Source organism: Oryzias latipes, chromosome 17 (assembly GCF_002234675.1).
Source record: "Oryzias latipes chromosome 17, ASM223467v1".
Lineage (NCBI taxonomy): Eukaryota > Metazoa > Chordata > Actinopteri > Beloniformes > Adrianichthyidae > Oryzias > Oryzias latipes.
The window spans coordinates 27,073,044-27,087,432 of NC_019875.2; the positions used below are offsets into that span (position 1 = coordinate 27,073,044).

The following is a 14,389-nucleotide window of genomic DNA, read 5'->3' on the forward strand; positions in this document are numbered from 1 at the left end:
ATGAATGTTCAAGCCACGAAGGAGATGAGTGACTTTTACTCACCCACTGAGAACGACAATGAAGTCCATGACGTTCCAGCCGTTTCTTAGGTAGGATCCTTTATGGAAAACAAAGCCAAGAGCCAACAGCTTGATCCCAGCCTCAAAGCAGAAAATCCCAATAAAGTACGGCTCTGTCTTCTCCTGCAGGAAAAATGGCACCAGGGAGGTCAGCAGTTGAAAGAAAAGACATTTTTTATTCCACCACTACATCATAAGTATGTATATTTTCCAAGTTTTATTTTAAATAACAAGAGAAAAGTCACAACTGTTCATTATATTTCAATAATTAAACATATTGGTTTAAGTAGAAAGGTTTCTTTACTTTTTTCTATACTTGAAACCTTGTTATCATTTATAAGTACGAGTTGCATGACAGTGAGACAAACTTGCGACATTTCAAGTTTCATTTATCAGTGACAGGAACACAACATTCTTGCAAAAGAATCCTTGAAGTTACAGAAACTCAGTTTGATGTTGTACATGTTTACCTTTAGGCCATCAAAAATAAAATGTATTCCATCAAAAGAGGGTTTAGTCATCATCAATTATCCAAATAAATGAGTTTGACAAATATCCTTAAAAGTAAAGAAACAATTTTTAAGTTTAAGCAAAATGCAGAAAATATTTTCATTATTTTTTTTTTTTTTTTTTTATCAAATTTTGAAAGAAAAAAGACAATCTATGGCTTTTGTTTTGCAAAACCTGTTGAGGCCAAAATGATTCAACAATAGTTTATTTGAAGCAATGATCTTGGGGATTTTTGCACAGTATAAAAATGAAACATTTTCACACATTTTTTCTTTCTGCTAATGCCATGGAGAAATAGGCCTGTATGTTTTAATAACTGGAGAAAAAAAACATTTTAAAATTTTAAAACTACATTTTATATTGGTTAAAAATAAACAAAAAGAATGCATCTGTTCTCCTCACCAGTTTCTTTGCCATGGGCGTCTTGTCTTCTCCAGGTAGGTGCTGCTCCAAAGCGAGGACCACACAGTTAGCAGTGATGGTGGCCAGGATCATGTACTCAAAGGGTGTGAAGACCAAAAGATTAAGGAAAAGTACAACTCAAAACAAGGAAAAAAATAAAGAGAAATTGTGATTGAAGCCACAAATTCAAGTTAAATGCATAGTTTTAACTTATTAATTGTTTAATTGTGAATCATTTATATTTTTGTAGGTAACACTGGAAGAAAACTAGAAATGACTAAATACATGGCAGATAAATCATGGCACGGTCTATATTCGCTGGTTTGAAGGCAATCTGTTGGAGATATTGCTGTATCCATGGCAACATGTTTTTTTAAAAGTGCTTTTCATGAACAGAGAAAGGAGGATGTCGGGGGGGGGGGGGGGGGGGGGTATGTGTGCTGTGAAGTCACCTTGGCCTGATGGTGTAACAGAACAAAAGTGCAGCAAAACATTTCTCATGGTTCCTTTGACTGCCAGCCACTGCAACACCAGAAAAACACCAAAGCAACACACACAAAGAAAAAAAACAGGATTGTAACTGTTGGGTCATTTTCAACAATGTGAGTTTTTTTCCTTTTTTTAATCTTTAAGTAAAAGAAATCTGCAGTGTTACTATCATAAAAAAAAATTTTTTTAAGAGGTTTCGAACATTTCTTTGTCAATGAGCCGCTATATTTTATATATATTTATTGTGTTTTCATTGTTTCGTTTGCAATAAATATACCGGTAAACGTTTCATACAAGAAGATGTAAACTATTATTTGTCGCTACAATTACTTTATTTGATTACTTGGAAATACTTTTGATGTTATAGGAAAACTGATGGTGTAAATAACTTATAAGAGGTGGAAAAACAATCAAATGTTCAAGCTTTTTTTTTTTTTTTTTTTTTGCAAGTGTCCCATTTTTTGTAAGGATTCTGCTGTTATTTTTGGTTTATATGTTGTTCTCATATGCTGACTTGCCCTGTCAGTCATACCAGATGCAGGTTCATCATGATCCACAGCTGTTGTCATTTCATTTGATTGCCCTCAACCTATTTAAGTGTCCGGTTTTCACTTCCTCTGTTCTGTTCTACTCTGCCAACTTCTTGTTGTCTCTATTGTTTTTGTCATGTTTCAGCTTATTTATCCAACTAATGTCTTAGTTTCTGCTACCATACCTAGTTTTCTGTATTTTAAGCCCTACACCACCAGTTTTTCTTAAATTTTTGTTTACATCTGAGACACAAACGTTTTTTTAGAAAGTCTTATCTGACAGCTGTGGGATGTTTGAGATTTTTTTCACAACGTCGTACCCAAATGAACTAAAAAAAGTGAATTTAAATGACAAAATAATTTGTTTAGCCATTTGTCTGTCAATTAAAATGTCTGTTTCTGCAGCTTTTCAAAGAAATTGGATTTAGATGAACAAAAAAACATAAATTTGCCTATAAAAAGGATAAAATTTCTAAAGTACTTCCCTAATGAAGCTGCAGAGTTTGATTATACGTTTGGTTTGGACTGTATTTTCATGCAGAAAACGCGTGCAGTTTTGCAAATCCTGTGAGGTAATTTTACATATATAATGTAAGCAAACTGCAATTTTTAAGCCCCCCTTTCTAGGTTTTAATGCAAACAAATGCTAATTGACTTCTGGAGCGAGAGCCTCAATGCAAACTGATCTCCCCGTGTGCATGTTTCACATTTTCTCTGACTAAATCCCAACACTTGTGACTTTCTGATCAGCAGAGCTCCCATGAGGAAGAGGCTTGTCATTATTAATCTTCCTGCCTTGAGTGAAATGAGGTCACTGACTCACGGAGGAGGGCTTAGATGGAGCCCTCTGGGGCCCACACTCACTTACATTGACCACAATATTGCCATTGAAAGTGGCTGAAAATAGTTAAAGTGGGAAATACTTCATAAACGTCGCCCACTTTGTTAAAAGCCTTTATCTGTTTCCATGCCAACAATCATTATGCAAGTTTTAGCCCATTTAGCCCGAACCATCATGGCTCCTGTCAATTTACACTTTTGTTGTCCTTTTTTTTGGTAAAATTCTCACCATTTATTTGATTATTTCAGAAATTTATTTGCACTTTCTTTTTTTGTTTGTCTTTTAAATGCTAAAAATGAAAAAAAAATATGGTTTCTTGATGTATCGCTCTACTATGTCTAATACGATGACAGTGGAAGAAAAATAAAATTAAAGCCACGAGCAGCAACACCTGCCCCCGCCTTCGTGGCCCCCTCCTGACACGCCCTCACTGGCTGAGCCAACCTGGTTAGAGCTACAGTACATGTGACAAATTCGTGAAAATAGAAGCACTTTTTGCAAGATGGTTGCTTTTCTGTAGGTTTTTATCTCCATAGCAACCATTTCATTTTTCAGTTGCTTGCGGCTGGTGAACAGGTCTAAATCATTTTTATAAAAAATCTGCTAAAGTGAATTTAGGGATTTTCATGGTAGCTGAGGTTTTTGCTAACCACACCCACAATCCTTATAGGTTTATCCTGCATGTCATGTCATTTTGTTCCACTTTAGCCAATAATCCATGTACTAAAATTTCAAAATATACCAGTAAAAATGTGTGAGCAACAGGCGAACGCCACTTTTGCGATCTTGTCACGCTAACATCTTTTCCCAAGAAGCCTGATAAAGATGCCTGAGAAGTTAGGAAGCGATAGTTTAAAATCCCTTGGAGGAGTTTAAATCTGTAAAAGGTACTAAAGTGCTATTTTTACTGAAGATGGCAATCTCCTCCTGAGGTCAAAGGTTAAAAAAAAATTGGGTTTAGACTTGTGGTGACTTAAGTGGGAAATATCATCGACTGATCAAAAAAATGTTTTCCAAAAATTTGAAGCATACCTGCCAAGCCATAGGTCCTGTGGCCATCCCATAATATTGTTTAGACATTTCTTTATGTTTTGGTTTTGTTAGTGTATTTTGTAATATTTCTGAGCCTCATAAGATATTGATGATATTGTTCTTTTGATCCTTTCTCCTGCTGTGATATCATCCTTTTTTTGGGAGGGGTCATTCACTTTGTCAAAAATTCCTTTTCACCGGGTTCTAGGTGTGTGCAAATTTTGATGAGCGTTTGAGTTTTTGGCTAAAATTTCACTCTGTAAGAAAGAAGAATTGCAAAAACATTCAGGACCTTGCAGGACTGCTGCGGGACATAAAAATCTAAAATTGTTTTAAAATTTGCTCCTAATCCAAATAATCCACAATTTAAAACTTCTTCATTGTCAAATCATACATCAGAAGTTTTTGAACATTTGCACTTTTTAAAATTATGTGTTTTTCTTTCTAAAAAAAAAATTAAGACTTTTTTTATTGCCCCTGCCTTTGATAAACTACAGATGAAGGACTGCTTGGTTGATTTCATGAACAAATAAACTGATGTGCTGCACTAAATGCTTTGGGTCATCCTTGCCAGTTACCCTCACAATAACTAAAATACAGTCCTGAATGCGAATGAAGGTTGGCACAAAGGAGTAAAAGGCTCTGTTGGTGATTCCCAAGAGTCGCCGAATTATTTTTGCAACGCCGGTTTAATAATTTGGGCATTAAGAGTCTCGCACAGTTAACACTCTGACACGTGCTGCATTCACAGCCCACCACAACAGTGCTGGTGAGCTCTCTCCCACACACCTCTGCCTCTGTTAAGCCCACAGTTACATTCCTGTGCAGCCAGTGGCCAGCTAATGTTGACCACTAGCCCCACTCCCACACACACCCACAGAGAGCCTGTGGTTAGGTAACAGTGGAAGGCTGGCACGCTGGATTGGAGGCGTTGTAATGCAGGAGGAGCAGTGATATGATGAAGCAGCTGAGTGATATGGCTGACTGATGGCGATTACATAGCAAAACATTTAAAAATGTACACAACTAACAAGAAAAAATAATAGATGATGACAATTGCATGAACATTTTGAGAGAAATAATGCTCTTTGTTCCAGCACGTGGCAGAAACAGTAATGGGAAACCAGAGGAATGCTGCCCGGTCGATTTAAACTGACACCTACTCAAGTCCAGGTTCACATTGCAATGAACAGCAAGGCAGCAGAGATGTGCCTACATGCCACCCCCACATAAGCAGAGCTGCTTCTAATGATCACCACATGCTAACTCTACTGCCAGCAACAAACCAAAGCAGCCAAATGAACTTTGAGTAAGTTACTTAGCAACATTAGAGGCTTTGAAGTGGGATGTCTAGAATTGTTGTTGTCTTTCTTTACTGCTGACAGGTACTTTGTGGTTGTGGAGAAATGCGTGCACACAGATAAAAGGAAACAATCTGAATTTGCACTTTCTTTGTCAAAGAATTGCAGCTGCAGCTGTCGCTGACCGTGGTGCTGAACTCGCTCAGCTTAAAGGATATGGCCATTCAATGAAGCGCTTCGCGTATTTCCTAATGATGTTGTCCTCTGCAAATATAAAGAGCGACCTGTTGACGGTGAGGCAGTTCTGCCGGTGGGGGACGGGGTTGTACAGGGCCATGGTCCGGGCCCGTTGTGCTTTGGCTTGTTTCATGGACGCCGTGAGTCCCGCCGCCGCCGCGTCCTGCCCGTCGCCGCTGCGCTCCAAGTCGCCATCCCCACAGTCCCCCGTGGCGGGAGCGGACTCGTCTCCAAACCGAGCCATCCTACAAAGAAATGATGAGAGAACGCCGTTTGTAAAACACTACAGAAGAGACGCAGAGCGTCGCGAACAAATATCCACCTTCAAGCCACGGACAGCTTCTCGAGCGCCAAGATTCCCGAAAAGTTACAGAATCCCGTCACTCCATGCCACACGAGACACACCAGCATTCACTTGACCTGCGTGTCAGGGAAATCTTCCATGTACTTAAGGATGGTTCACATAGAAAAAAAATCCATCTGTTGCAACGGCGCGCGACTGTCGGCTCAGAACAACTTTTACGCGTCAGTGGACGGAAAAAAAGGAGCGCGTCTGCCTCTTTCAATGTTCTTCTAGCATCCAAAAGTGGGAAGACGACAAACTAACGCGCGGACATCAATCGGGGGGATCCGGGGGAATTCTTCCAAAACTTTACGCATCTTCTTGAAGAGAAAAACTTTTGTTTTTTTTTCATGAAGACGTTAGAAGCAGTTTCTGTTGCTTCAGCTCCATGATTCCTGTCTTTTCTCAACTGCTTGGAAACGATCAGGCAGGCGAGCATAAACACCAGCAGCCCCCTCCCACAGTCATATTTTTAAAAATTCATCTGAATGAACCTTGCTGGAGGGGAGGGTCATACATTTTGTTACCGTAGCAGTTAATGTTTATAGAGGATGAACAAAAACATGTACCCCCCCTCCCACTACCACACACAAAGGAGGTGTGTGGGTATGCAAAAAAAAAATTATGTAAAGGTGATGGGGGGGGGGGGGCGCTGTGGGAGAAGAAAGAGTGAGAATTCAAAAACGAAAGAAATGCCAACATGTGTGCGGTTAAATCAAGAAAGTCACCTGAAGTAAACTTCCTCCCAAAATTTTCTATTTTTTTTATTCCCAAAGGCATTGTCAAAATTTCATTAATGGAGTCAGGCCTGAACCATTAAAACATTTAAAAAGTAGGGCATTGTGCTAAAATTGGAGTAAAAGTCAGGAGTAAAAATAGAGCATGAAATAGATCTTAGGGCTGCTCCCTTTTTGAGGGAAAGCAGAAGAAAGTGGGGTCTTTTCATACTCAGTACCACAAGTGAGACCTCATTAGGCAACTGGGCGCTCTCACTCCATCTGCTGCTCTCCTTCCCTCCCCACCATTTCCTGAAGATGACCACTTCAGCCCCCTCAGATATAAGAGATTATTCAGCCGAGGTTTGTTTCATGAGTGAGGTTGCAATAAAAAAAAAATAAATCAACCACAACGTTGGTCCATCCTGAAGGTGCAGACAGCCGGCCAATGGGGCAGGCAGGGAGTTTTGTTAGGAAAACCAAGAAGGGGCTTGGGAAAACAAGTCCAGATCTGAATGAGACGGGAAAACAAGATTTAACAGGATCTTTGAATACGGCTCAGCCGTGACTAATCGTGCCTCCTCTTTCTAATCTGCATGAAGCAGGCAGGCGTGTCACTTCATGCAAAGCAGGACATCCACTGATCAGAACATACAACAAACATGTCACATGAACTGCCAAACATGAGGTGTTTGCTCTCTGGACTCATCTTTCTAATTAAAAAAACAAGGAGTCACTACATTTAACAAATATTTTTTCTGCGTTGCCTGTCAAAAATATTTGTCCATCTTTGCAAACAGTGCATATCTCTCAAAGAGCTTGAGTCTCCAGCTCTGTCTTTGCTGTTGTTTCCATAGCGACATCGCTCCACTGAATTCCTGCTCCTTTCTTTTCACTTCTGCCAACAAAAGCCATGTTGCACAATAGAGCAACCTCTTTTTACAAAAAAAAAAAAAAAACTGTCTCTCCCAACACGCTCACTTCCTCCCTCATCAGGGTCATCAACGGAGGAAACTGAATAGTGCAGCATCAACCCCGGTGCTCCATATGCAGCAAAGTGTCCGTTTAGACCTTTTCACTATAAGTTTTGGTTTAAGGCGAAAAAAAATGAACACCTAAAGCCTAACTTTAAAAATAAGATCATGTTTGCAGCTATTTAGAGATCACAGATGTGGTCAAGTAATCAGGGAAAGACTCCCTCTCCTTCATTTATGCAAAAAAAAGCCTTGTTTTCAGTTGGCTTTGTCAGCCTCGGCTGATCTTTGATATGTCACAAAAACTTTCTGTTTGACTACCAGGTACCGGCATCTTAGAAGGCGCCTTTTGCAGCTTATATAGGGGGAAGACAGCTGAAATGCACCTGCAGGTGACATGCACTAAGAGTTAAGGCGTTAATGGCACTTGGTGCCGAAGCTCTGAAGGGCATTTATATAATTGCAAACAGGCTTTCATCCAGCATTGACTGGAGTGGTTTTAGCATTTTATTTTTCTCTCTTGTTACCTAGCAACTGTGCAGAGTTATGTCGGTTGGATTTGACCAATAATTGCTTCATATATGTCTGCAGATTGGTGAAATATTGCACACTTTATCGCTGAAATGTGTTTATATCGCCGTTATAGCTCCAGAGAAACTGTCTAGAATGTTTCAGATGTCAGAAAAAATGTAGGAAATCCAAATGTGAATCCTCCAAAAAAACGATTTCATCATGATAAAAATGCACTTAGATAAACACAAAACTATTGCTTAAGACTTTTAAACAGACTGAAGGTGAGTTCACAATTGTCCAAACTCCACAGCTTTTGACTTCTCGCTGCTTCCCTGCTGCGTTTCTACTTTTATTCCATAGCATCCCCTAATGGACAAACAAGCACAATGCATTCAGAAGTGAGGCAAAAATAATCTATCTCCTCAATATATAAGTCAGTGTGAAATAAATCTTATATTTAAATTCACTCTTTCACAGATATATATTAAGCTTTTTTTTAAAAATGAAAATTAAAAAAAGGATGAAAAGACCCAAAACGTTTGGGTGACATTTAAGACCAAAACATAAAATATAAAGCAGATTCTGAAGGAAGGTAAAGGATCGGGGTGGTGGTGGGGGCCCTGGAGGTGTTCCATTCGTTCACTCCACTTAAACTGACCATCAAACCAAGCTTAGAGGTTACCAGGGAAGAACCACAAACTCCATCATTACTTACTTTACAAAACATATAAAAATACAGCCAAAAATGTCTTAAAGCAATCATGGTAACTCACTTCCAAAACTTCATGGCAAACATCTGAGGAGCAGACTTTAATACACAAAACAGCCTGACAACTAAGACACTTTTCACGAATGTCTGTATAACCTGAAACAAATCATTAGGTCATGGAAGTCTGAATTTTGGAAAATCTAAAAAGAAAATTGTCTCACGTGTTCATGTGGATATTAAATTTTGTATTAAAAAAAAACCTAATAATATTTAACAATGAAAGGTGTTTGATGCTTGCCAAGCCAGAATAAGGTTTTTGTAAACCTCTGATATTGAGTCTCATTTTAGTTAAAGAGATGTAAGAATTAACCAATTTCTATTCCTATGATCCAACCAAATCGATCTGTCTGAGGCAAGCTGTAAACCAAATCCACCCATACCATCATGAAATTGTTTCAAAATAAAAGAAACTGATTATATCGATATCGGAAAATACTTTTTGGATTGAGGCATCGTAGGTTTATTTTACTGTAACGTAAAAACAATCAAGTGATTTCACAGCAGACAACACACATGTGATGCAGTAAAAACTGATCAGTCCATCATTCCAGTCCAATGTGGAAACACTTTGAATCAAGCAAAGACGTGTGACCATACAGTGTGGTGGAATGTTTTAATAATATTCACTTTGGGATTCTTTTTAATATGGAAAAACAAAAATGGGCTGAACTTCAGGAAAATGTAAATGGATTGGACATCAATTCTCGTTTACATGCTTGTTCGAACATGTATATTTCGCACTTGGTTATAATGCAGGAAATAAAAGGAATGTGGAAAACTTCACCTGCAATGTTCAGTAACCACGTATTTATCTCTGATTCACACTGGTGGAATTTTGACCAAAGGTGTCCTGGATCCATTTTAGGTCATAAATCGGATCGTCCAAAATGAACCAAGATCGTCTTTAAATCGTATCGTCAACCACAAATTATGACATGAATCAAACCAATGTTAAAAGGAATCGCTGCACCCCTACCTGAAACAAACCCTAAACCCAATTTTGGAACATTTTAATTAGGAATGTCTCACATGTTCATGAAAATATAATTTCTGAAAGGGTTTTGATGCTGTCTTGACAAGAATAAAGTTTCTGTAGATCTCTATTGATTCTCGTTTCAGTCCAAAGGGCCACAAAAGCATCTTTGCAACTGATTTTGAAAGGCAAAGATCACATCTGTGGAATCTCTTTTGACTGACTCCTAGTTTGGATCTCTTTCATTTAAAAACAATCTTGAATTTCACAATCAGACCTCTTATTAAATGTTTTCCATTTTAAAAAGATGCAATGGAAGATCTTAAGGTGGGAAGTCGTGAAAAAAGCCATGGGAGCTCCAGAGCTGAAGCTGAAGGAAAAGGATAGATTCACACCTTTAGCTGATGCTGAGACAGAAATTTTTAAAGCCAAATAATAGCTACGATGTAAACATATTTACAAAAGCATTATTGTTTATGCTCTGGCTTTTATGTTATGTTCATCTGGATCCTTTAGACCTAATAAAGAGCAAAACAATGCCGTGTGGTGAGAAATAATTTTTCAATAACTGATGAAGGTGAAGAATCAACACAGATCCCGACAAGTAAAGGATGGTAGCCTTCCTAAATTTGCATCCAGGTCATATAACATTATTTCCTATAATGCCTCATGTAAAACATTTTGCAAAAGTAAATAATTAATTTTATTGAATTGCTTTTTTTGTTTGAATTTGTTCTCTGCAATTGTCATCCTTATTGTATAATATTTTGAAATTTATTCAGATTACATGATAAATTAAAGTTCTTGTTCATAAACCTGTAATAATATTCAATTCAACTCAATTTTCTATATTTCAAACACAAATGGAAATAAACACAATGGTTTTTAAACCATTGTGTTAATTTTTATTTTGCGTGACACATACAAAAGTCTTAAGAGCAGTAAATTTTATACTGGAGCTATTAAATCAATTAATAATCGAATGAACATACAAACTGCTTGCATATTTCCTCCAGAATTTTGCAGGTTTTATTTAAAATCGACAAAATATTCAATAAAATGAAATGGAGTGGGGGAAAAAACTTTTGTTCAATTTTCACTAAAAATTCACACATTGACCAGCAAGTGTACAACCAAAGTTTTGTTGACCTGTGACCCTGGCAAGAGGCCATCACCTTTACGCGCATCAACAAATTTGAACTCCTCCTAGGAGTTTCAATCTCATAACTCCTCGAACGTCTATAGGGTGGTACTTGGGGAAAAAATGTTGGGTTAAGAAGTTTGCAGATTTTGAACGGCAAGCACGCAAAGGTGGTGTTTCCCTGTTGCTGGCACATTCTTTACCGGAATATTGGGAAATTTAAATTCCTGTCTCAAGCTGAACAAAAAAGATATGTCACATGATATGGAAATAGCAGGAATGCGGGCTTGGTTAACAAAAACCTCCATTGCCAAGGAAATACGAAACTGTACTTTAGCCGATTCTTCTAAAAATCACATAGGCAACCAAAAAATAAAATGGTTGCTATGGAGATAAAACCAACAGAAAAAACGACATTTTTAAAGAAGTGTTTTTTTTAAAGAATTTGTCACATGCAGCTCTGACCAGGATAGCAAGGGAAACAGAGGTGATTGATCTGCGAGCTTCAGCCATTCAGATAGTGAAGGCGTGTCAAAAAGATGTGGCAGTGGTGGGGGCGGACAACGCCTGCAAGCCAAAAAAACATTGCTCGCTGCTTTGATTTGAATTTGTGTTTTGTCCATGTGATCACATTCTGTTGTGGAGCAACTCCCAGAAGGCCTCACTGGATTCTCCCCCCGTCAGTCATGATCATTTGTGTTGATTGTCTAAAAATTCTTTTTTTTTTACGTCTCAGCTTGATCGTCAAGAAGAACAAACCAATAGAGACAAGAACAGGCTCTGCCCTCCTTAAACAGCTCACTCAAAGGCAAAAAGGGGGGATTTTACCATTTTTCTTGCTGCCGCAGTAGAAACAAATGTCTTGTTTTTCAGTTTCTTCCTTTCAAACCGAAGCCAGAGTGTGTCACAAGGAGGACATGTTGATAACAGACAGTTGGACACATTTCAGCAGGAAGCACAGGTGTAATTATTCCCATCAGTGTCAGCTGCATTGTATTCTCAGGTCAACAACCCTGTCATTATTTGGCTGCCTCACTTGCGCGACTTGTTAGGATCCTTGAACGGAAAGAATCTGTCATAATGGTACTAAATTATGTTTTTCCTGTTCCCAAGTGTCTGTCACACGCAAAAAAAGAGATATTTAATGAAACAATCAAATCAAAGTTTACTCCCACGTGTTTTTAAACTTTCAGACCCTTTAACAGCTTGGTAGCCCTGAAGCAAATGAATTACTTTCCAAGCCTTTATGTTATATTTGAGGAACAATGTGTTCATTCACTTTAATCCAGATTTGAAAGAAATCTCAACATTTTAAATACTCACTCCCACTCCTTCCTGCGGGCTTGAGGCGTGCTCTGGATCTTATGGGCTTGGTGTGCCATGATGATGTCCTTCTGCTCCAGAATCCCCCCTCGCCGCCGCCGCTTGCCATGAGGGCTCAAAGACCCCGAGCCTTGATCAGACGAGCCATCGTTCTGACTACAAGGCACATCGAAGCTTGCTGCTCGGGGAGGCAGGCCCAGGTACTCCGGGACGGCGGGAGGAACCTGCAGGGAGCAGGAACGGGCTCCTTGTGCCAGACCTAGACGAACGCCGGGGCCGGATCTTTTCGGGCTCTCGGGTTCAGGCAGAGACAGGGAGGACTGGACGTGGATCTCTCTCCGGTGACCACAGCTTCCTGGAAAGTTGAGGTTCGGTGAAACGGCGAGGGACTGGTCTGAGGTGGTAAGCATGTTTACAGGTGTCCAGAGCTGGCAGCTTCACCTTAAACCTAAAAAGAGGAGGGGGAAAAGAGGAAAAATGAGGCAGAAGAAGATGATTGAAAAAAAAACAAAATTCTCTAAGCAAACCTCACGATCTGCTCACAAACATCAGACTGATATTTGTGAGCCGTGCTGAACTTTGGATGAAAGCAAATGACGATCATTGAACCTCCAGTTGGTATTTCCCAGAACAAAAACAGACAGTTGACGCCCCCCACACTTGTCTGAATAGGACATGTTATATCTGCTTGTGTTTATTCTGAGGGGTGGATCAAATGTATCTGAAGTAACCATGGCAACTGCAACACTAAGAACAGAGAAAAAAAAGGTCTGTCATTTTCAAATGAATGGGTTCCCACCTTCTGATTCACGCTTCATTCTTCTACATTCGTTATGTAGTATTTAGAAAAAGGTTGTGCTCAAATGTTTCAACAACAGAATTATTAGCATTGTCCTAATACACCTTCATCTTTGGGGGGTCCAAAAGGTGACAAGAGCAAGGATCATTTGAAGATGTTAGCAGCATTTTAAGATCTTAAGTACTGCGGTTGTATCTTGAGTTTGCTTCCATAAAATTGGATCAGTTTAAGATTATTCGTCTTGATGCTGATTTTGAAGTACTTTCTAATACTAATCTGCTGAGTCAGGAAGCAAAACTTTGAGGTAAATCCATGCAAATTCCATTACCGTGCTTTTCTCTGCAGGCAATCCCGCTAATACTGAAACATACTTCTGTGATATTTGTCTAATTTTTATTGTCAGAGGTTTAAATGTCGGAGCGCAGTGGTGTTCTGGTTATCATTATGACTTCACAGAGAGAAAAGCTAAATCTCAGCTGTTTTTTTTTTTTTGTGGAGCTGCAGTTTTATCCTCATGCCTGAATAGATTTTCTCCATTTGCTTCCTCCCACAGTTCAAAAGCGCCCCATTTAGACTGATTTTTGATTTAAATTTGCCCTGCTGAGGGTAAATGGTTGTCTACTCTAATTTTCTGTGTGGGGCTCTGCGTACTGGTGACCCATCGTACCCCCTGAGACACAGTTTGGGTATGAATCATCCGCCAGGGACCCTGAACAAGACGAGACGCACATCCTCTAGAGATTATGTTTACTACACGAAGGGGCTTGTTTGATGCAGCAACTCAAGAGAAATTAACTCTATTGACTTCTAATTTTAGACAAACACTTCGTAACTGATTCAGCATCAGTTTTAAGCACCACTGACCCTAAAAAACTGAAGTTTCGGCTAATAAGAGAAATGTTCAGTGTAATGCTCTTCTGTAAAACTGTATGTAAATGTTTGTTATTATTAAGCAAGACAAATGTCACAAATTTTACTTTATATGGATATTTAAAATATCTATGTATAAACTGCATTTGCTTTTTTGCATGTACTTAACATCATTTAACATGTGGTTTTTTTTCAGTTATCTTTGCAAAAGCCTATGCAGAACATGCTTCAAGAATAAAAGAAACTGCAAATGTGCAAATCTCACTTTGACTTCAAATTTTATTAATTCTGTTTCACATGTGAACTGGTTTAAGCCCAGCGGCACCTTCGATATCCTAATCAACAGTGCTACAAGTAACTCATCATAAAAGTAAGATATTAGAGTAAGTTTTTGTTGTAACAAAGTATAGTAGGGTATTACACTCATAACAAGTTTAGTAAAAAGAGTGTTACAATTGACTTACTGACCAAAGCGTTTAATGGATGAAAATGTCACAAACAAATACTGCGGGTGGTCACTTTAAGCATTTTGTTTTCTTGTAACCTAAATTATCACATCAATTTTC

At 38.7% G+C, this 14,389-nt stretch overlaps 1 protein-coding gene across 4 annotated transcripts in view; it reads right to left on the reverse strand.

Annotated features, from left to right (window-relative positions):
* Nucleotides 1-14,389, reverse strand: part of LOC101173258 (voltage-dependent R-type calcium channel subunit alpha-1E) — a 67,947-nt gene that overhangs the window by 49,242 nt on the left and 4,316 nt on the right. For 3 of the 4 annotated variants that reach the window (XM_020711142.2, XM_020711144.2, XM_020711145.2), the window contains exons 2-5: nucleotides 12,155-12,602; nucleotides 5,384-5,647; nucleotides 973-1,078; nucleotides 44-183 (exon numbers count right to left, since the gene is read on the reverse strand). In XM_020711142.2, coding sequence (XP_020566801.1) covers nucleotides 44-183; nucleotides 973-1,078; nucleotides 5,384-5,647; nucleotides 12,155-12,564 — 920 coding nt within the window. In that variant the 5' untranslated portion in view covers nucleotides 12,565-12,602. Of the gene's footprint in view, nucleotides 1-43; nucleotides 184-972; nucleotides 1,079-5,383; nucleotides 5,648-5,724; nucleotides 6,188-12,154; nucleotides 12,603-14,389 lie in introns of those variants that run through there. The other variant, XM_023964958.1, reaches the window with a different exon arrangement.